Genomic DNA, 21,263 nt, shown 5'->3' with positions numbered 1-21,263 from the left:
AACGTATATAATAAAAACGATTAATTTTTCTTTAAAAAACCATTCAATTCAGAATAAGTTATATTTATTAGTTACTATTTGGAAAACCTTTAACTATACACCTTTACAAAAAAGATAAATCTGAATGGCATTTACACGCATATGAACTTCTCCACCTCCTTGAGGATAATATCCTTTTCTTATAAACATCAAGCTCAAAGTTTCCACCAAATCTGTTCAACAGAGGTCTAAAAACATACTTAAATACTCTATATGAGGGCCAAAAGGTACATTAGTTCCTCCTTTGAGAATATAAGTTGCTGCCCTAGATGAAAATAGAGCACAAGGTAAAGTAACTTGAATGAGCAAACCAATACATCCAGCTGTTCTGGTGTCTACTATAAATTCTTGTTTTTTATTAAGAAAGGTCTCTTGGTATGAAAGTTAAGCAGGTTGAGCCTATTGCAGCTCCATGCACTTCAGCGTTACACATTTCTTTTAAAAATTTGACTCCTTCAAGATGCTGAGCTGACAAACCTGGTTTTGGACGACCTGCTCTTATGTTGCTAATCTCAATAGGAATTTTATAGAGTGCACTCAAACATAATGAAATTCGTAGCACTTGACCTCCTCCTTCACCGAGACTACCGTCGAGTTTTATTATTTTAATGATTGATTACATTCAGGTGAGTTGGCCACAGACTGCGGTATCAATTGCTTTGATGCAAAGACCATCTATTTATTGTAGCATTATTTGATATGCGATTATCGTCCTCAATCGTGCCCAGGACTACATGTGCTTCCTCTAATTGTATTAATTTCTTGCATTATCTTTTTTAATACTAATCTATGGCTCATCATATTGATGTCAATGTCAATTATACCTTCATTCTCGTTGGAAAACCACAGAATGAAATTATGACTTCTCATATTTTCCAAATTGAGATTGACAACACGAAAAGCTACTGGTACGTAGCGACGAAAATCATTTTGCATGATGTACTGAATGGTGAATTTCATTTTCACGTTAAGTTTTTCTTCTTCAAATGGCTTTGAATGTAAAACATTTTTCACAGATAGGTTATTCATTATTAAAGAATACTTTCTGGCATTCGATCAGTCTTCGTAGTTGCTACATTATTTTGTATTATTTTCATCAATTTTACGCTTTCATCAATGGCTTTTTGTAAGTCATCGCCATCATCTACTTTTCGTTTCCGACAAAATTTATCGGTGATTTCTGATTTTGTTATAAACTCCACATCGTCTGAAGAAATTTGCGGTTCATGACTCAGATATGGATCAAGCCAACACATCTCATTATACAATTCCCAGGTCACTTCGGGTTTTCTTTCTGATCCAGATGGCTGGTATTTGCGTTTTTTTGCTTTTTCTCCTTTGAATTTTTTTACTAAATACAGCCATGTCGCTTCAATCTCTTTTTCTATTATTGATTAATGAATATTATATATACATATATATATTTTTTTATTTAAAATAAAGATTTATAGTGTATGAATTTCACCTGTAATGTGCACTTCGTATAGTTGATAAATCGCTTGGGAAATAGTTTCGAAAACTTGTGTTCGTTGCGATCTAAATTCAGTATAGTATTTATCATTCGACTTATCGTAAATAAAATTATTTGGTTTCACGATTTGTATGATAACTTCATCAAGTAGTATATCTTTTTCAGTGTTTCCACTCATTTTTTATTTATGGCAAATTGAATCGAAGAACTATTGTCAATTTGAGGTTATCGGAACTGCTTTGCTACGCATTCATTTTCATAAATATCTAAAATTAAGACTAATGTATTTGTTACTAAATACTTAAAACTAATATACCATTTGTTTTTTTGTTTTTTTCAAGTTTCTACACAATATGGAGGAGTCAATCGATCAGAATCAATCGGAATTTATTTCTTTATAAAAACTGCCTTCTTATTTCTATTTTGTTAATATAGATTATTTATCTTTAAATATAATTATTTTGCCAGGGAACAGCTCCCTCATTGCTGAAATATTCTGCCAAGTTTTGCCGAATAAAAATAGGGTTTCGCATAACATTCTGATTAATTTGCCTATCTAAGTGTCTAAAATCGTCATCAACGTTGATTACATTTTTCGTAATTAAAAAATTATGTAACACTAAACAAGCGCTTATAATTAATTTATTCTTATCTAAATTATGAGCTAAAGCACTATTCAATAACTGAAATTTTGCACAAAGTATTCCAAATGCACGTTCTATAGTGAATCTGGCTCGGCTCAATCTATAATTAAAAATTCTTTCTTGATTTGACTGCAGCAATCTTCTATTGTACGGTTTCATCAAGTTAAATCCCAAACCAAAAATCTCGTCAGCGACTATTACGAAAGGTGATGATCTGTCACTGTTAGGCAACTTTGTTGGAGCAGGTAAGTTCAATTCATTGTTCAAAATTTTGTTATAAAAATTAGTATTTTGAAAGACACTGGAGTCGCTGAACGAACCTACAACATAAAGAAATTATTACATATAAATTAATTAAATTACTCTGTCTTTATTGTTTTAAAAAATTTATTCTTACCACCATCACCAAGGGTGAACCAAACAAATCTACTTTGTGCATCGCTGATTGCTATCAAAACTAAACTATGAAATTTTTTGTAGTTATAAAAAACACTTCCAGCATGAGCTGGTCTTTTTATTCGCATGTGCTTCCCGTCTAGAGCTCCAACACAATTCGGAAAATTCCATCTGTCTTCAAATTCCTGGGCAATACGTAACCAATCCCGTTCGTTGGGAAATTTCACGTAAATTGGCAGCAGAACTGAAGTAATAACGTAGCACGTTTCGTGTATGATTTTAAAAAATGTAGCTTTTCCAATTCGGTAGTGCGCGCAATAAGTTAAAGCATTTCCTCCTTGAACGAAATAACTGAAATTTTAATAAAAATTAATATTTATTTTTATTATGAGATGAAAATACTTGACATAATTGTATATAAATAGTTACTGTATTGTTATAGCCAGTCGAATATATGCAGAAATTGGCTCTCTAATATGATACTGCTTCTGCAACTGATCAGCAATTAACGTATACAACTCTTGAAAATTGCCTGGTGTCATCTTAAATTGATTTGTAAACTCTTCGTGATCATTGATTTGTAAATATTGGCATACTGTAGCAAATGCTCCTATAATATTCCTTATTCTCGGTACGATATGTGGCTTCACCCACCATCTCCGCAAGGCCTTCTTCTTTTTTTTTATAACTTTTAATGTTTTAAGCGAAACAAGTATAACCTGCATTAATGTCCAAATTCTCATAACTTTTCGTTCATCTAGTCTCATAATTAAAATCTGTAAAAATAAAAATATTTATTATAAATTCAGCGAATAAACACAAAGTTTAGAATAAAAAATAATTGTATATAACTTTTTTATGAAAAATAATGAGTAAAAATATATAGCGTATGCAATGCTCAGTTGTACCGCCTATGTTGCACGTTAATGGGTTATGATCCAATGAAAAGCCGAGATTGGTGATTTTATTTTCTTTGTTTCAGGACGCGTGCATGCCCACTACAGTGTGCATTGAACCTTCATTGTGTCAAGGCAGTTTTTATAAAGAAATAAATTCCGATTGATTCTGACCGAAAGTATTCTTTAATAATGAATAACCTATCTGTGAAAAATGTTTTACATTCAAAGCCATTTGAAGAAGAAAAACTTAACGTGAAAATGAAATTCACCATTCAGTACATCATGCAAAATGATTTTCGTCGCTACGTACCAGTAGCTTTTCGTGTTGTCAATCTCAATTTGGAAAATATGAGAAGTCATAATTTCATTCTGTGGTTTTCCAACGAGAATGAAGGTATAATTGACATTGACATCAATATGATGAGCCATAGATTAGTATTAAAAAAGATAATGCAAGAAATTAATACAATTGGAGGAAGCACATGTAGAGTCCTGGGCACGATTGAGGACGATAATCGCATATCAAATAATGCTACAACAAATAGATGGTCTTTGCATCAAAGCAATTTATACCGCAGTCTGTGGCCAACTCACCTGAATGTAATTAATGTTCCCTTGAGAAAATTGAGGGCATTCTTGAGGGAACTTAAATCGTCTTCAACTCCTATTGCGACAAAGGAGCTCGTTGAAAAATGGCATGCTGCATGTTTCACCAGTAGACACCTGTGGGATGATGCCAAAAATATTATTCGAGATGTTAGGTTGTTTTCTCACGTTTAAACATCTGATAATGATTTAACATATGATTATTAATAAATTTAAAATAATAAAATAAAACCTCTTGTAGTTGATTATTTCTAACCTATCTAACCTTTTCATGTTATGCATCTTATTGCTTGGTCTTGACACTATAAATTTTGTCGGAAACGAAAAGTAGATGATGGCGATGGCTTACAAAAAGCCATTGATGAAAGCGTGAAATTGATGAAAATAATACAAAATAATGTAGCAACTACCAAGATTGATCGAATGCCAGAAATTGAACCATTTTTAAAATTAATAATGCTCACCATGTTGTAGGTGTATGTTCCATGCATGTGGTACAGCAACTTTTTGTAGACGTTACCTTTTGGATTATTGAACATATTATTTGATGTGATCCTTTCCATTTTCAGTACTGTGGAACTGGAACAATTTGTCTCTACCTATACTAAGTACCCATTCACAGCTCAAAGAAAAAACTACTGCAGCAACTCTTGCTTGATGAGCCATGTATTCTCGAATGGCTGTCATACGATTGTAATCGCTTTCCAATAAAAACTCCTACAAAACCAAAAATTCGTTTGATTCACAATTTTTGAAAAAATTATAAATGAATTTGATCTTGATAAATACATTTATACTACCATTATCTAATCCAACAAACAGCTGTCTGGTTTCAGGACAAAAATCAAGAGAGATTGGTGCTGCAACCATGTACATGCATACGCTTGGCCAGTATTGTCCTGAGTCACGTTTCAACCAAACTCTGACAGTTCTGCAATAGTAATTAGAAAATTTATTCATAACTAAAATACAGCAAAACATTGCTTAAAGGCCAGATAGATAAAGCAATCAGTCTGAATCATCCTATCTAAGAACTTGCAGATAAAGAAAGATTGTTCAGGTGTCATACAATTATTATTTACTTATAACAAAAAGCTTGCTGTTTTACCTATAATTTAATTAAATTATATATTACATGAAAAAATAGGAGTAAAAAATATGTACAATGCAAAAAATAGTCTGAAAAAAGTCTAACAAAAGATGCAAGTGACTGTACGATTGCTATTTGCATTATAAACAATGAGTCCAATAAGAGTCGAGCTAGAAGCATGCGATGTAAATAAATTAATCGTATATACATCATATAGATATGCATCGAGTATCAGAAGCATTGCAAACACAATAGAAAAGTGAGTCTGACCTGTCGTCGCAGACGCTGATGACGCCGTCAACCCTGGGAATGATAACGGCGGCATTGACGTCGTCATTGCAACCTTCGAGCTTCGACAGAAGTATAGGCTTCTTGGAGCTGAACTTGTCCTGGTTCATCCCGGGCGCGGGCTTGATTTCGGCTGCCATTGTGATTCTCTCACCTACCACCTGCCCTCAGCTACTACTGCTACTACAACTACTACTGCTGCTGCTGCTACTACTTATCATTTGACAGTTGACGGATTTCGAAAGCCTAACTCTTCGTGCATATGACTCTAAAAAGGGATTATGAAACTTGCAATTTTATGAAAATAAAAGTAGGAATTATTTACGAATTATTATTAATTACGAACTTACCGAATGAAAATTGGAGCAGGAACATGGAGGATAGCCAGAGCATAGAGACAGCCAGACAGGAAACTTCAAACCACGGGTACTGCCACTCCATAGATGCGTTTCTCGCATTCACTATGAAACTCGCCATTGAACACGAAATTATAGAGATGGCGTGCCCATAAAAAATCTCGGCCGGCTCGGACAGGCCCTATGGAGACAGACCCTAATATACAAAACTTCAATGACGTATTTACACTTTTCAGATGATTCCAAGAACATGAAACAATGATAATGGAATCGACCAATCAAACAGACTGTTTGCTTTGATACTTTTGACTGGTTAGTTGACTCAATAGATATAAGAGAATGTGATTTAATTTAAAAAAAAAAATTTGTTTCTTAAAAATTCTGAATTTGTTTCTTAAAAACGTTTGGAATTGTTATGATTTGATGACATAAATTCTAATAAATAGATTCAGTAAATTAGGTTGCAATGATAATACATTATGGCTCAACATTGTCAATTTCGTTAATGCTATTATGTATGCAACGATTGATTAATTATTATTGCTATTAAGCTTATATTTTAACACTGAAAAGAAACCTATAAAATTATAAACTCTATGAATACTTATCTTTTATTAATTATACTAAACAAATTATTTAATTAGGGCAATGAAACCATCTGAATTTACCATGTGCGGCTTTTAAAATTTTTAATACATTGTAAATTGTAATTAACACTTGTAAAAGTAAATAGAAATTGTTACGTAAATATCTTGTCAATTTCCGGGAAAAATAAAATAATTTTATAAATTAAACGATTTTTTTGCAATTATACTATATATATATGACCAACTGTTAAAATTATTATGGCGCGAAGCAAAGTAGATGAACGTTATGAATGTATATAGAGCGTGCCGGTTTCTCCGGCGTGAATATTCGATTTGAATTACTTTGTTCAGTAAAGAGAATTGTTTGCAAAATCAATTACTTACATATTCTATAATTTTGATAAAAATCATGGATATGAATATTCTATTTAGAAAGTGAAATTATAAACAGACTATTGTTCATAAAAAGTGCGATGAGCTAACCTTAATTCATCAATTATTATTTAGTTATTATATATATATGTGTGTAAATACCATATTACCAAATGTTATTTTGATACATTTGTCAACTCAAAAGAGATTTCCAAAAGTATTTTTGTCTTTATTTCGTGTAAGTATTACGAACATTTTTTGTTAAGCAAAGTTTAAAAGTCTAACCTCTGTTTTATTTTGATAAGTAATTTTTATATCTTATAATAAATGTTATACTAAACAAAATTTTCAAAAGTATTTGTATTAATAAGTTCTACTAATTACAATTTATTATAAAATTTTTGAATGCAACCAATCAATAAGTTTCACTTTAATTTTTATATAAGTGTAAGAAAATTTCTAAGTCTCGATAATTTCCATTTTTCAGACTTGATTTTAAATAATTGTGACAACAAAAATGGAGCCAATGAAGATTCATTTGGATGCTTTAGAAATGGCAGGAAAAATGGTAGATAAGCACATAGTTGCTGACAGCAATTTTCCATCCCTCGTCAATTTGATGCGATACAGTGCACAAGGTGGCCCAACAGTTAGTGGACTTGATGTATATGATTATCCAAACTTGAATGGAGCATCTATGAGCTTAACCAATGTCAATCAAATGAGAACACACAGCAAAATACCATTACCATCAGAAGTTATGGAACATTTTGGACGTATCCTTTATAAAAATAAATACTTGTCTTAATTTCTTTATTTTTATAATTTTATTGTATATAATTGTTTTGAATTTTAGATCTGCATCAGAATTTTTTCTTAACTTTTTGGAATATTTGATATTAGATATGCAATGTCATTGCATGATGGGTTTATTCACAGATATTTCTAAAGCATGGTTGACAATTGATAGTGATATATATGTCTGGTCTTATGAAAATGAGTATGTACTACATGAATTCTTATAAAAATGAGAAGAACCACTTTTTTCTGAAATTCAAATTGTTCTTTTCTTATGTTACATTTTATAAAAATATGTATCATAGGTCTGATGTTGCTTATTTTGATGGATTGAATGAAACAATAATCAGTGTTGGTCTTGTTAAACCAAAACCTGGTATTTTTCAAAGTTATGTCAAGTATCTGCTTGTTCTGACGACCACAGTTGAAATTACAGTTCTTGGTGTTACATTGACTAATAATGAAGATGGTAGGCGAATAAAATTCTAAGATATACACAATCCTATTTTACATAATAAACTTGACATTTTCTTCAGGTTCACAAGGTGAAATGCAGTTGGTACCAGAACCAATTTTTACTGTAACTACTGATGGAATAGCCATAACAACAATTGCAAACACAAATAGTGGAAGAATTTTCCTTGGTGGAAGGAATGGTTCTTTATATGAAATCTACTATCAAGTATGTTCTCAATCTTTAATTTAATTTTTTTTAATTAATAACAATCATGTTATGAAATTTAATAAATTACTGATGATTTTAAATGTAGGCCGAGAGTAGCTGGTTTGGAAAACGATGCAAAAAAGTTAATCACTCTGAGGGACCATTTACGTTTCTAGTTCCGTCATTTATCACAGTTGCATTAACTGAAGAAGAGGCAATAGTTCAAATTTCTGTTGATGACTCTCGTAATATACTTTATACCTTGGGAGATAAAGGAACAATTTCTGTTTGGGATATTGATAGTGGAGGCGCTTCAAAAGTGAATTCAATGTCCCAGGCGGCTCTGGTGCAAAAATCCGTGGATGTAGTAAAAACATTAGACAGCAATAATTTTAGACCTCTCGTTAGTATTTCAGCTATTACTGAATCTGAATCTTTAAGTTTGCACTTGGTTGCTGTTGCTGCTACAGGCACTAGATTTTACTTCAGTTGTACTCCGCTATCTTGTCCCGTAGTGCGCCCTCAGTTTTTACAACTTATTCATGTGAGATTACCTCCTGGCTATGCAGCTAATGCCCCAGTTATGAGACCAAGAAAAGTTCAAATGGCTCATTATAGGAAGGGTACTTGTTATATTGTCTATTTATTTTAATTGAAAGTTTTTTATTTGAAAATCTGTTTCTTAATCCATTTTTTATGATCTCTAATAAATTTTTTTTTAAATATACAATTGAATAATTAGAGCTAACCATTTTAGGTACCCTTATCCTGATAAGTGGTGGTGACACTGAAAACGCTTGGTGTTTGAGCAACGATGCTTATCCCTTTTCAAATTATCTGGCTGAAACGCAAAGTATTTTGCCTCTTGACAGTCCTGTTTGGGCACTCGCTGAGATTCCTGGAGAATCTGCGATTCAAATCGAAAAACAGGCAGTCCAAGGAGATCCTCCGCTATTAGTCCGTCAACACATGGAACCCCCTCGTAAATTTATTTTCCTGACTGCTCAGGTGTGTAATATTGAAATGTGCATAACATAAATTGAAATAGATAAAGATACAGCAATGTTTTATCTCGTTTAGGGAGCTATCGTACTAATTCAAGTTCGACCAGTTGATATTCTGCGGCAACTTCTTCTCGAGCAACGTGGTCCAGACACAGAAGCTGTCAAGATTTATTTCCAAACGCAATCACCAGAACAAGCTTGCGCAACTTGTCTTATCCTGGCTACTCTAGAAAGTTCTCAAAATGCTCAGGTATATATTATTTCACGTATTCTGAATCTTTATCGAAATAAAATGAGTTAATAATTCAATGTTATTTATTGGACACCTTTTAGTTGGCTGAATGGGCAACTAGAGCTTTCTTTTTGTATGGCGGACAAAAGATAGCGGCAAATCAATCACTCGAGCCACAAACTCCATTTGCAAGTCTCACAACAGGTAAATTCAATATTATCTCTATGATTCCAATTGTAAAATTTTTATAAGAATTTACAAATTTTTGGTTTACTGATATCTCATTTGCCTTTAATGTTAATATTTCAAATTTCACGTTATTCTTGTACGTCACGTAGTTATTTTATATGAATTTTCCAATCGCCTTGGATTTTTTTTATAATTTAAACGTGCAAAATAAAATAATTCAATTATTTAATAAGTTCTAAAATTTAATCGTTTAATTACATGTTAGTATATATTAATAAGTAATTTGGTAAAAAAGTTTATTTAATTTTATTTCATACCAAAATTGTAGTATAGAATTAAAATACAAATGAATGTTACACATGAATACTGACGATTTATACCAAAATTGACATACAGCTTTATCTTCTTCATTAGGCAAAGTCATTTCATACAAGACATTTAAAAAATGTCGACACTAGTAAAACTACCGTACACGAAAAGCCGATTCGGTAATTGAATTTTACTGCTTTGGCTAACGAGGTTAAACCTTTAGCTTCTACATATGTTTCTTCAGGATAATTTTCAGTCTCTTTCGATATTACCGCTTTTTTAATTGTTTCATTGTAAGTTCCTGTGTCTTTATCTATGATTGTTTTAATAGTTGCTTCAGCATAATTTTTAGTATTTTTATGTATCGGCGTCAGTCGATTTATATTCAATGGGGAATGTGAGTTGCATAAGTTTGCATTGCAGAGATCACACGAGTCTGTTAAAAATCCCAATATCATCAAAGACGTTTCAAAAATGCTGCAATTTTTTGATTTAGGAACACATCCTCTAATTACTTTTTCTTCTTCCCAAGTCCCTAGAAAATTGACGAATTTGTAAAAAAATAACCAAAATGCAAAATAATTAAATTCTTTATTTAAGGCTTTTACTCACGTCCTATAATAGTTAAGCAATCAAAGCTATAATTACTTCCATGTCTGTAATCTAAGAATTTTAATTAATATTTAAGTGTATCAAAATTTTGTATGAAAGTGATTCAGTAATTTTAAACTATTTTAAAACTGCTCTACAAGTATCTTTTGTATAAATATTTAGAGGTTTAATTTTCTAAATTCTGCTTAATCTAAATCTTTTTCAAGTAAAATTAATTGAAGAAAAATTCTTTACCTGCGAAATGTTTCTTTGCAAGAGTCTGCAGATATATAAACGAACTGTCGATATTACTTGAATCATTAGTGATAGTCTTCATACAATTATCCTGGAAACCACTGTTTTTAGCATTGCTGAAACATAGTCCATCGACGCTTGATTCGCAAACATAACATGTTCGCGAATAAACTGGAATAAATTCAAACAATCAATTTTTTAATAGAGTCGAACGTCAAAGTCGTAATATCCACATATTTAGCGTAAAAGTGTTGACGTTACCTTGCCTAACAAACCCCAAAATAATCACAAAAACTACAAAAAAACACATAATGGAAGAAAACTTCGCCATACACATTTTGACGCCCGACTAGAGTTGTCACCGTAAAACGTACAGTGAGTCTTTTGAAGGATTCTTGCACTGAAAAAAAAAAACGAACGCACGATAACTGAGTACGCTAACTGAGACGATTTGGTACTCGTATTTATAAATCTATAAGTTAGATCGTTGTGCGGTATGAACTTCAAATACAAACTAAATTGACAACTTTTTACATTCTTTTTCAAATTTCTATGTATGTATACAACGAAAAAATGGCGGTGTGCGACACTAAAAGACTTCCTGCGGTTAAAATAATGCCCTCTCTTGTACACGTTACAGTTCTCTGACTGTTTCGCTTTTAAATCTCAGAAATATGATCTACCCACAGGTCATTCCAGGCTATTATGATCAAGCTCACAGACGTGCGTTATCGAGTTTCTTGAAACTTGACATAAATCTTATCTATATAGCAGTGAACTTCAGTACGAATTTTTAGACCATTTTAACAATTAACAAGTAAATAAAAAGTTATGATCAAATACAAATTTTGTCAAAAATGCATATCTCTGCAATGCTTAAATTTATTGAAATCAATGGATTAAAACAATATTGATACTAAGTTTTAGGAAAATCGATTACCTACGCCTCTAAGACTTATTATTATAAAAGCCTGGAACGGCTATGTTCGACTATGTATACTTATTACCTTGCAGAAAATGACGGTGTACAGTTTCGGCCAACCGACTTAATCAGCTGTAAATTTGAGTAACCATTTTAAGCGAACATTTTCTCATTTCTTTACAGGGGACCTTCGCACATCAACTCCACGTATGCAAGGCTTTGATTTACGTTCACCCAATATGATGCGCTCAACAGGCCAACAACAAATCGTTCCGAACGTTGACGCAGCTCTGCAGCATTTTACTGCCAAGCATGGTGGTCTTTACCTCTACATCGGCCGAATACTCAGACCAATTTGGAGCTTGCGTTGCATCAAACAAGAGGCCGCCAATGGAAAGACGCAAATACTCAGTACCGTCAACTCCAACCAAGTTGGCTGGATACTTGGGCACCTTCAGGCGTTGCGCGCTTTTCTCAACAAGAACACTCATATTTCCAAGCCGTAAGCCTTTTTTCGTCGCGATATTTATTATGCAGAAATACCAAGGCAGATTTTGTAAATTTGCAATCACAGCTCGACGAGGAACATTACCGACGGTTTCGATAGCACAATCGCTACACAATTCCAGGAGCCCATTGTTGAAGAGAGGAATTCCCTCGACGCATTGAAGATTTTCATTACACATGCCTGCGAGATTCTCGGACTCTGGAAGATTTTATGCGAAAATCAGCTTCATGATATCGTTAGCTGCCTTTCCAAGGATCAAATTAATCAGTTTGCCACGGCTACATTTCGAGATCTGATACTCATTGGGCATGAGATTTCATCGCTCCTTATCATCCACCTTATTGACAGGTAGTATTTATCTGCCTATATAGTAACTGCGTATTACTAATTTACTACTGATGATTTTTTTTCGTATTAGCTATCTTGGCGACAATGCTTCGGTGGATTCCGTTAGTGCGAAACTGCGTGAAATCTGCCCTAATCTGTACCGTAGTGAAGACGCTGTTTGTTCGAAGGTAATTAGACGGTTACTTCAATTAAAATGCTCATTGTGGGTACATTAAATAACGTTGGCTTATTTTGCAGGCAAATGAAATTATTTTAAAAGCCAAAAGCTGCACAAATCCAGATGAGAAAGAAACTTATCTGCAGTCGGCCTTAAAGGTTTCCTGTACTTCTTATTTCTATTGTTATTATTAATATGTCATTTTAACAAGTGTATTTGTTTTCAGTTGTGTAAAGAGGTAGCTCCAAGGTTGAACCTCGGCGCTGTATGCCAACAATTTGTCGCTTGTCATTTTTATCACGGAGTATTAGAATTGTGCCTCTGCTGTGCAGAAAAAATTGATCCCAACAATGCTGCTTTTCATTATTACAAAAATAACGAACCTGTGGAAGATCAAGAAGGCAATTTTGCCCACTCTAAAAGGTATATACATCTTTTAATGACTTACAGAAAACTGGTTATTTTTACGAATTATTTATTTTACTTCCTACTGCAGGATTGAAATTTACAAAGAATTCACTGCCATGCTTGATTATCTTTACAATCAAAGCATTTCAAATTCAATGGCCGTCGTTACTTCAGCCAAAGAAATTGTAATTACAATTTTGTTATGTTTAACATGATTTTACTGTTTCAAATGTAACTAAACAATTTTCTCATTTTAGTTGCATGAAATCATAGAGGAAGCCTTACATTGTCCGTGTGAAACATTGCATACTGAAGTATACGCTTGGATGATAGATAAGGGGCTCCAAGGCGAATTGGTTGCTCTTGCTTCTCCGTCATTAGAAACTTATTTAATTCGCATTAATGCTCCAGAATTACTTTGGCAATTTTACGAAAGGAACAAGAATCATGCTGCTGCCGCTAAAATTCTATACGCTCTCGCAACTAAAGTTGGGTAAGTATGAATTTTTCAAAAGAATTGGATAATAAAATGACATCTACTTAGTATCATTAATAATTTTATAGAACTGACGCATCACTACCCCAGCGAGTAGAATATTTAGCGAGAGCTGTAGTCTGTATGCGAAGTGACGAAGCTGGATATGCACCACATCTTGGAGTCTTCTTGAGAGAACTAGAGGACAAAGTTGAAGTTGCTCGCATTCAGCAGCAGGTTTGTTCAATTTCTTACAACCATAATTTACACAAAATGTGTATTGGTGCTATTTTTTAAAACTTATGCGAAATCTGTTTTTTTTTAGATTTTAGATACTATTCTGAATCAACAAGTACTTTTTGATCCAATGATAGTGAGAGATGCAAAATTAAGATTGAATTCTGCTCTACTTGATATCACACAGGTAAATAGATACATTTTGAAATTTACAATAATTTTGTGACACAAAGTTATGTAGAAAATGTTATTATAGCTTTATGAAGAATATGCAGAACCTCTGCAGCTTTGGGAATGTAAATTAGCCGTTATTCATTGTTCAGGTCATCAAGATATTATGCTTATTCAAGGAATATGGAAAAATATAATTGAGATAGGTAAATCAATAATGAAATACTAACTCATATAAATTACTTCGCAAAAAATATTCCACTTTTGATATTTTATACGTAATTTTATTTAGAATTGAGCAATGCTATTTCGGCTTCTCCAGAGGACAAATTAGCGATTGTCACGAGTAAAATTAAACTTTTGGGACAAGAATATTGCGGTACACCTCACTGTTTCCCAGTGGGTTAGTATAATTGATAATGGCAATATTTATATAATCATTTTATAAAGTTCACAATATTGCATTAGTATAATTTTGTTTTTTTTTCACAGACTTTCTCATAAAAGAGTTAGAAATCAGAGCGTGTAGATTAAAAGTATCAAATGGCCATATAATCACATGTTTTCTTCAATTGGGTATACCAATGGAAGAGCTTCTTGATCATTATGATAAGTAAATGTCATAAAAAATTATATAGTTTTGATGATTACAATATTACCTAAAATTATAATAATATTTAATACCTTGTTATATTTAATTTATAGAATGATTGGAGGTAACAATAGAATATGGTTGAACGAAGGAAATGAGTTTCATTTAATTGAATCTACAGAAAATCTTGTGCGCTATTTTATCACAAATTCTAAAGTTACAAATGCTTTTATCAGGTAAATAAAAAAAATTTAATTAAGTTATTCAGTAAAATAAGCAATAAGTTGAAATGTAACATTTGATTTTCAGAAGGAAAATCATCACAATATGTCAAGATGTGATTTCCAAATGTCTGACTACGTTATTCAGTAAAACCAATGGCGAAGAACTAATAGTAAAACTTAGGTCGATACAAAGTGTATTAAATAGACTGTAACATATTTTAATATTTTTCTACTTGATGAAAAAAGAAACTTGCCAAACAACAGCTGCAATGAATATCAATTTGTTATGTACAAAAGCAGTGGTGAATATTAAGTGTGTTTAATTACAAAAGAATCATTTTTATAAATGTTTCAGTCATGTGAAATTTGATTATAATTAATATTTTAAAAATACAAGGTTTTTTTATATAATAAACAATAGAATATTAAATTTTGTCTTTATTTATTTTTTATTAAACTATTAATAGTAATTTTATATAATTGCATTTATACGATTATCTCTAAAGTATATTTTTATTTTGTTCAATTATCAGTATAGAATTTTAAAATTGAATTTTTTTAACAAGGTTTACTGATATCTAAGCAGTTCTTTTGTATGCAACTAAAATGGTTTGTCAAATGTTTTTTATTTATGAAGTCTAAGAAAATAACATCATTTAAAAAGATAATTTATGCTAAAATATAAATAAAGTATTTTTTGTTACTAAACAGCCAGAAAATGTTAAAATAAATCTGCTAAATAAATTTGCTTATTGTCGTGAGTGTTTACGAATGACTGATGATTTTGCTTAAAAAAATGCTTTTGCAGATGCCTGGCCGTGGCGAAATTTTAAAGAAAAAACCGTAGAGAATAGAGAAGAAATATGGTTTGATGTTTCCTGTGTATCGAGTTCAACGGTATTTGAAGAAAGGACATTATGTAGCACACATTCAAATTGCAAGTTCAGTTTATGTGGCGGCTGTTTTCGAGTACCTCGTTGCCGAAGTTTTGGAACTTAGTGGCAATGCTGCACGTGATAACAAAAAATAAATCATCATTCCTCGTCATTTACAATCGGCTATCCGCAATGATGAGATTAATAATCTTCTCCAAAGAGTTACGATTGCTCAAGGTGATGTCATGCTCAACATACATTCTTGCCTCCTATCAATAAAATCGTTGCTTCGTAAACCGTTAAAAGTCCAGATTAAAGTTATTAATGTTAAGAAAAACTAATTAATTAGCTCTTTTTAAAGCCAAAACAATAAGCTTTTTTTCAAAGCTATACAATTCAACCTTTTCAGAGCCTTAATTTATAACGTTGAACAAATATGAGCATTCGTTTTTTAATACAAATACAATTAAGAACTTGTATTTTGTAAGACGCATTCCACCTTCAATACTCAATTTTTACCAAAAAGATACTTTGAAGTTTATACAAGCTCAAGCAAATACATATTTGAAAATTATGATTTTCTCGGAACATACAGTGCCGGTCAGCCACTTTTACCCCCCCACGGGCAAAATCAGTCTAACTTCAAAGTTTTATATCTCTGGTAGAAATTAACGTACAGAGACGAGCGTGGGTGCGTTTGAAAGGTCTTTCGGAAGGCTTTCAAATGATATGACTCACGGTTGCCATCGATTGTTTTTTTAAATTTTGCAACAATTATGCAAAATTGAAAATTCTGAAATTTTTTTATTATTTTTGACAATTAGCCAATTTTGGAAAAAAAATCGTACGAAAATTTGAAATACACCATTTTTTAGCTATTACCAAGCCCTATCTGAATCACTCATCAAAAATTTATTTTCGTCAAATATGACGCGCGCACGGGCATTTTTTCCTGGAAGTGACAGTTTTTTTCAACATTTTTTATCTCCGTCAAATTGTAACAATCGAAAAAAATTTATAGGAGAAAAAATGTTTGTTTTTTAACGTAGAATACTGCAATAATTTTTTTTTCGGTTTTTCGAAAAATTTTTATTTTCGGTTTAAATTATTTTTCAAGGTCGAAAAAAAAAAGATTTTTTTTTTATGTAATTTACGATACTTGTTATGTAGTATTATTGAATGGGTGGAAAAAATTTTTTTTTTGTGGTTTCTCATCTTTTTAGCGTACCGACTGTGAGAAAAAAAAAATTGAAAAAAACCGAAAAAAAAAAATTTTCGAAAAACCGAAAAAAAAATTATTGCAGTATTCTACGTGAAAAAACAAACATTTTTTCTCCTATAAAATTTTTTTCGATTGTTACAATTTGACGGAGATAAAAAATGTTGAAAAAAACTGTCACTTCCAGGAAAAAATGCCCGTGCGCGCATCATATTTGACGAAAATAAATTTTTGATGAGTGATTCAGATAGGGCTTGGTAATAGCTAAAAAATGGTGTACTTCAAATTTTCGTACGATTTTTTTTCCAAAATTGGCTAATTGTTAAAAATAATAAAAAAATTTCAGAATTTTCAATTTTGCATAATTGTTGCAAAATTTAAAAAAACAATCGATGGCAACCGTGAGTCACATCATTTGAAAGCCTTCCGAAAGACCTTTCAAACGCACCCACGCTCGTCTCTGTACGTTAATTTCTACCAGAGATATAAAACTTTGAAGTTAGACTGATTTTGCCCGTGGGGGGGTAAAAGTGGCTGACCGGCACTGTATTTAATTAGAATTTTTATTATGAGATAATTACGTTTTCAGATGATTCAGTTTGAGCCATTCACGTTCGACGATGAGTCCTGTATCAATAGAGTACCGATGTAGAAGTAAAATCAGGAAAGTATATTCTATTGCCTAAAGTAACTTTTCCTGTATTAGCTAGTAGTTATTTCGGATTCAATCATAATTTTCCGACGTTACCAATATACATGGTTATATCCCTATAAATTGCTTTTCCCAGTCTTGTGTGTATCATTCAAATTATCCGAAGCGACAGAATACTTCGGTGTAGCTTGTGTCACTTTATCAGTGTCGGTTTCAGACCATTCTTGATTAACATCGTTAAGGATAAGTTTAAAAACATTTTTCAGTGATTCAGTTTGAGCTTCGTGTAAAGTCATCCGAAGTTTTGCTTGTAGCCGTAAAATGTATTTAGGTCTAACATCCCTTGCGTTTGTTTAATGTTTTAAAAAGCGATTATGCGATTTCCGATTTGTTCGTATTGTAATTCTCTGACGCAGCTATGACAATCTTTCTTAGATGTCTCTAATAAATTGTCCGTGTTTGGAACTTCAGTAAGTGTTTTTCCCGTGAACATGTAGAAACTAGACAATTATTCTTGAGATTTTTCATTGGCGGGTTTTGTGATTTTATCAAACAGTATAATAGGATCAGTGGCATATGACTCATTACCATCACCGTACTAGACCGTTTGTTTTCTAAATTATGTTCTCCAGGATATTTATTTTTTTTATTTCAATTTTCGTTGTAATTATTCTTTGGATTTCTAAGTTAAGCTGTAATATTTTTGTAAGTATTCTCCGGATGTTCTAGTATTACTTCAATATTTTGATTAGAAATCTTCCGATCTTGAGAGTTTCTGTTCGATTTTTGTTGTTCGGCTGAATTCTTTACTTTTGTAATCCTGATTATTATATGAAAACTGTCTGTTAATGAATTATCGTTACTGTCATTATTTGTTTTACTGAAAATATTTGATTAATTTCAGTTGCATTGTCGAATTGCAGCTATTTTTGTGAATTTATTAATATTGCAATACGATTTTTTTTAATTTGAATAAATCATCCGTACACGCGGTGCGAAGTAAAGTATTTTATGAAATTTCTTTTCATTTTTGTATGTAAAAATGGTTTCGTGAAGAGGATAAGTTTAAATAGACAATTGTTGCATTAAAATGATTGTGTGTTAAAAATATTTTAGTTTTATAGATAATTTGCTAGCAGTAACGAAAAAAAATGTAAAGGTGACACAATAGTTTATGATAAATATTGACTACATGGAATTAATAGTATTCAATTATTTATAGATTATTTGAAATTAAAATTGAGTCATCAAACCAGGTATTGTAAGTATATTGCTACGTATAGTAAGTAATATCATAAAAATGATATTTTCTCAAAATATATTTTAATTTTATTAATTATGTTCAAAAATAAATTTCGAGTGGTTGGTTTTGAAGTAGAAGCTCTGTTAATTTATTTCAAATAACTATATTTTAAAGCGAGTACCTGTAAAATATCTAATCAATATGTGAATTCTGGTGATTCACAATTATTTTATCCTTTTATTCTGTCGAATAGGAAAAATCTGCTGTTGGTTGGGAAAGTAAATAGGATATTTACTATTATTAAACAATTTCATGCTCTTCACTCGTTTGATTGGTATTTTCAAAAATATTGTTTTCAATTATTTTCTCCTTCGTATCCACTAGTCAAATAATTTTCATTTTTTTTAGTTCAATTTGATTTTCAGTGAATATATTGAATAAAGAAAAAATTAGTATTCCCTTTTCAGAGAATCCAACAATTGAGGTAAGAATAGAACTTTTGTTACATATAAGAACTTACATACGTTTTTACGTAAGATTTTACGTAATTTCTTACATATTATAAAACGCTTGCTTTATATACCTGATATTTTCAGGAGGGGAGCAAATTAAAAACATATTTTGTATACCTATCATCAAAATTAATATTGCTCTGGTCAGATCATTGCAAATCGCTGAATTTATAAAACCAAATAAATAATATTTACTTTTTATTCTCGAAAATTGTACTTTCGCGTATAAAAAAATTTATATATTGTATTCTGTTTTACCGATAGAATAATTTCGCTCGGAAAAATTCCTAGACAGTCGTTCAATAAAAAATCCTATTATGTTTACTTGCAAGTCTTAGCTGGTCTAAGAACGTGTAATATAAAATATTTTTTGCCGATGATGAAAACTAAACTAAAATATTTAATAAGATTCAATAATGGAAACTGTACGACCTTGCGGTTGTAAAGGAATTCGTACATGCCTAATTTGCGAAGCAGAATTTGACATTTTAAAGCCAGATTTAGCAAGTGACTTAAAGGTTAGAATGTTATTGTATTTTCATAAAATTTTATTCGAATTGTTTTTATGGAACAATCTTAATAATCTTATTAATCTTTACAGAAATGTCAAAGTTACGTGTACTGTCCTCTGTGTGAAAAATCATGGCCAGGATGGGATATGAATTGGTATAAACAACATCCCAATCATCCTGGAACTCCTATTGACTTTCCTGGTGTATATATACAGGTAAGAGATATTTTTCTTGTCGTTCAGAATTATTTAAAAACGCGAGAATTCATTTCAGTTAGATTTTTTGAAACATCATGAATTGCAACTACTAATCAAAGACTTAGATTCTTTACCATGGGATATATCTCAAAGTGGTAGGAGAAAACAAGTAAGTCAAAGCATTTGAAGGTATTTATTAATCTAAGTTCTTTCTATGAAGTTTACCTTCTTATTAATTTGCAGAATTATGGGCCGAAAACCAATTTTAAGAAAAAAAAATTACGCATAGGAAATTTTAATGGTTTTCCTAGAAACACTAAATTTGTCCAAGAAAAGTTGAATGAAGTTAAAGAATTGGAAAAGTTTCAAACAATTGAACAGTGCAGTTTGGAATATGATCCTAAGCGTGGTGCTTCAATTGATCCCCATATAGATGACTGTTGGATTTGGGGAGAGCGCATTGTCACAGTTAATGTTTTAGGTGACTCAGCTTTGACAATGGTACCATATCGAGGTAACAGTGAGAAATACAATTTGAGCTATGTTGAAAACTTCAAGGATACAAAGTTACCAGAAAAAGACATTGTGGTAAGATTACCTATGCCAGAAGGATCTTTAATGGTCCTATATGGAGCAGCAAGGTATTTTATAAAAGTGAATTTTTATAAATTATTAATAATATAGCTTAAATTTTGTATTTGTTCAAATTACACACGTTTTTACATAGTTTTTTTGTTAAAAGTACAATAATTTACTATTGTAAAATTAAGAATTAAATACTGAAAATTTTTGAAATTATTATTTTAATGGGGAATGGAAAAAACTTTTAGTATTATAGAAATTTAAAAACAAAGGTTTACTTTTCTAAAAAAAGATTTGTTGTAGAATGATTTAATTACATTTTGTTGTCAAATCTATAGTTGTCAAAATATTAAAAAGCAAACATTTTTTTGTTTCTTAATAATTTTATTGTAATACTGATAAAACTATTTGAAAATTTGTAGCCTACAATTAATTTTTAATGTGAACTTAACAGGTACAAATGGGAACATGCTGTTCTAAGAGAAGACGTAAGCAGTCGACGAGTTTGTTTAGCATACCGGGAATTTACTAAACCGTACCTGCCGGATAGTAAAGGTAATTGCAGTAATGAATCATTGGAAATTCTCGAAAAAGCGAAAAAATTTTGGTAATATTTAACCTAAATATCTTGTTTTTTTT

At 31.4% G+C, this 21,263-nt stretch overlaps 5 protein-coding genes across 15 annotated transcripts; 2 read left to right on the top strand and 3 right to left on the bottom strand.

Annotated features, from left to right (window-relative positions):
• Positions 1-11: 11 nt before the first annotated feature.
• LOC131665901 (uncharacterized) lies at positions 12-1,688 on the bottom strand. The gene is made up of 2 exons (XM_058938141.1): positions 1,505-1,688; positions 12-1,423 (listed from the first exon to the last, which is right to left on the bottom strand). The coding sequence occupies exons 1-2, from the start codon at positions 1,686-1,688 to the stop codon at positions 1,071-1,073; spliced, it is 537 nt and encodes a 178-aa protein (XP_058794124.1). The 3' UTR covers positions 12-1,070.
• LOC131665896 (uncharacterized) lies at positions 1,505-5,556 on the bottom strand. 9 transcript variants are annotated; one of them, XM_058938125.1, is made up of 8 exons: positions 5,416-5,556; positions 4,856-4,986; positions 4,520-4,772; positions 4,321-4,399; positions 4,044-4,172; positions 2,980-3,326; positions 2,552-2,901; positions 1,505-2,474 (listed from the first exon to the last, which is right to left on the bottom strand). In XM_058938125.1, exons 6-8 carry the CDS (start codon positions 3,315-3,317, stop codon positions 1,957-1,959), a joined length of 1,206 nt encoding a protein of 401 aa, XP_058794108.1. In that variant the 5' UTR covers positions 3,318-3,326; positions 4,044-4,172; positions 4,321-4,399; positions 4,520-4,772; positions 4,856-4,986; positions 5,416-5,556; the 3' UTR covers positions 1,505-1,956. The 9 variants fall into 9 exon arrangements, with proteins under 9 accessions (XP_058794108.1, XP_058794111.1, XP_058794110.1 ...); XM_058938128.1 differs by having other exon boundaries at positions 4,321-4,357; XM_058938127.1 differs by lacking the exon at positions 4,321-4,399 and adding an exon at positions 3,760-3,999.
• Positions 5,557-6,663: 1,107 nt separating this feature from the next.
• LOC131665893 (nuclear pore complex protein Nup155) lies at positions 6,664-15,247 on the top strand. Of its 2 annotated transcripts, none has more exons than XM_058938119.1 (23): positions 6,664-6,986; positions 7,236-7,524; positions 7,652-7,748; positions 7,852-8,015; positions 8,083-8,228; positions 8,317-8,833; positions 8,968-9,218; positions 9,291-9,464; positions 9,548-9,650; positions 11,896-12,214; positions 12,287-12,568; positions 12,639-12,735; positions 12,806-12,883; positions 12,952-13,148; positions 13,222-13,318; positions 13,391-13,626; positions 13,698-13,845; positions 13,934-14,032; positions 14,102-14,222; positions 14,309-14,419; positions 14,509-14,629; positions 14,722-14,844; positions 14,921-15,247. In XM_058938119.1, the coding sequence occupies exons 2-23, from the start codon at positions 7,266-7,268 to the stop codon at positions 15,042-15,044; spliced, it is 3,864 nt and encodes a 1,287-aa protein (XP_058794102.1). In that variant the 5' UTR covers positions 6,664-6,986; positions 7,236-7,265; the 3' UTR covers positions 15,045-15,247. The 2 variants fall into 2 exon arrangements, with proteins under 2 accessions (XP_058794102.1, XP_058794101.1); XM_058938118.1 differs by having other exon boundaries at positions 14,918-15,247.
• Positions 9,977-11,875, bottom strand: LOC131665894 (uncharacterized). Of its 2 annotated transcripts, XM_058938122.1 has the most exons (5): positions 11,798-11,875; positions 11,052-11,190; positions 10,791-10,961; positions 10,557-10,607; positions 9,977-10,479 (listed from the first exon to the last, which is right to left on the bottom strand). In XM_058938122.1, exons 2-5 carry the CDS (start codon positions 11,125-11,127, stop codon positions 10,061-10,063), a joined length of 717 nt encoding a protein of 238 aa, XP_058794105.1. In that variant the 5' UTR covers positions 11,128-11,190; positions 11,798-11,875; the 3' UTR covers positions 9,977-10,060. The 2 variants fall into 2 exon arrangements, with proteins under 2 accessions (XP_058794105.1, XP_058794104.1); XM_058938121.1 differs by lacking the exon at positions 11,798-11,875 and having other exon boundaries at positions 11,052-11,453.
• A 4,411-nt stretch (positions 15,248-19,658) lies between the features above and the next one.
• On the top strand, positions 19,659-21,243 carry LOC131665921 (alpha-ketoglutarate-dependent dioxygenase alkB homolog 4). The gene is made up of 5 exons (XM_058938172.1): positions 19,659-19,851; positions 19,935-20,060; positions 20,119-20,211; positions 20,286-20,683; positions 21,079-21,243. The coding sequence occupies exons 1-5, from the start codon at positions 19,750-19,752 to the stop codon at positions 21,233-21,235; spliced, it is 876 nt and encodes a 291-aa protein (XP_058794155.1). The 5' UTR covers positions 19,659-19,749; the 3' UTR covers positions 21,236-21,243.
• Positions 21,244-21,263: the final 20 nt, after the last annotated feature.

This window comes from Phymastichus coffea, unplaced genomic scaffold (assembly GCF_024137745.1).
Source record: "Phymastichus coffea isolate CEN01 unplaced genomic scaffold, Cenicafe_Pcof_1.1 PCOF00055, whole genome shotgun sequence".
NCBI classification, from domain to species: Eukaryota; Metazoa; Arthropoda; class Insecta; order Hymenoptera; family Eulophidae; genus Phymastichus; species Phymastichus coffea.
This window is presented reverse-complemented; position numbering and strand designations above follow the sequence as displayed.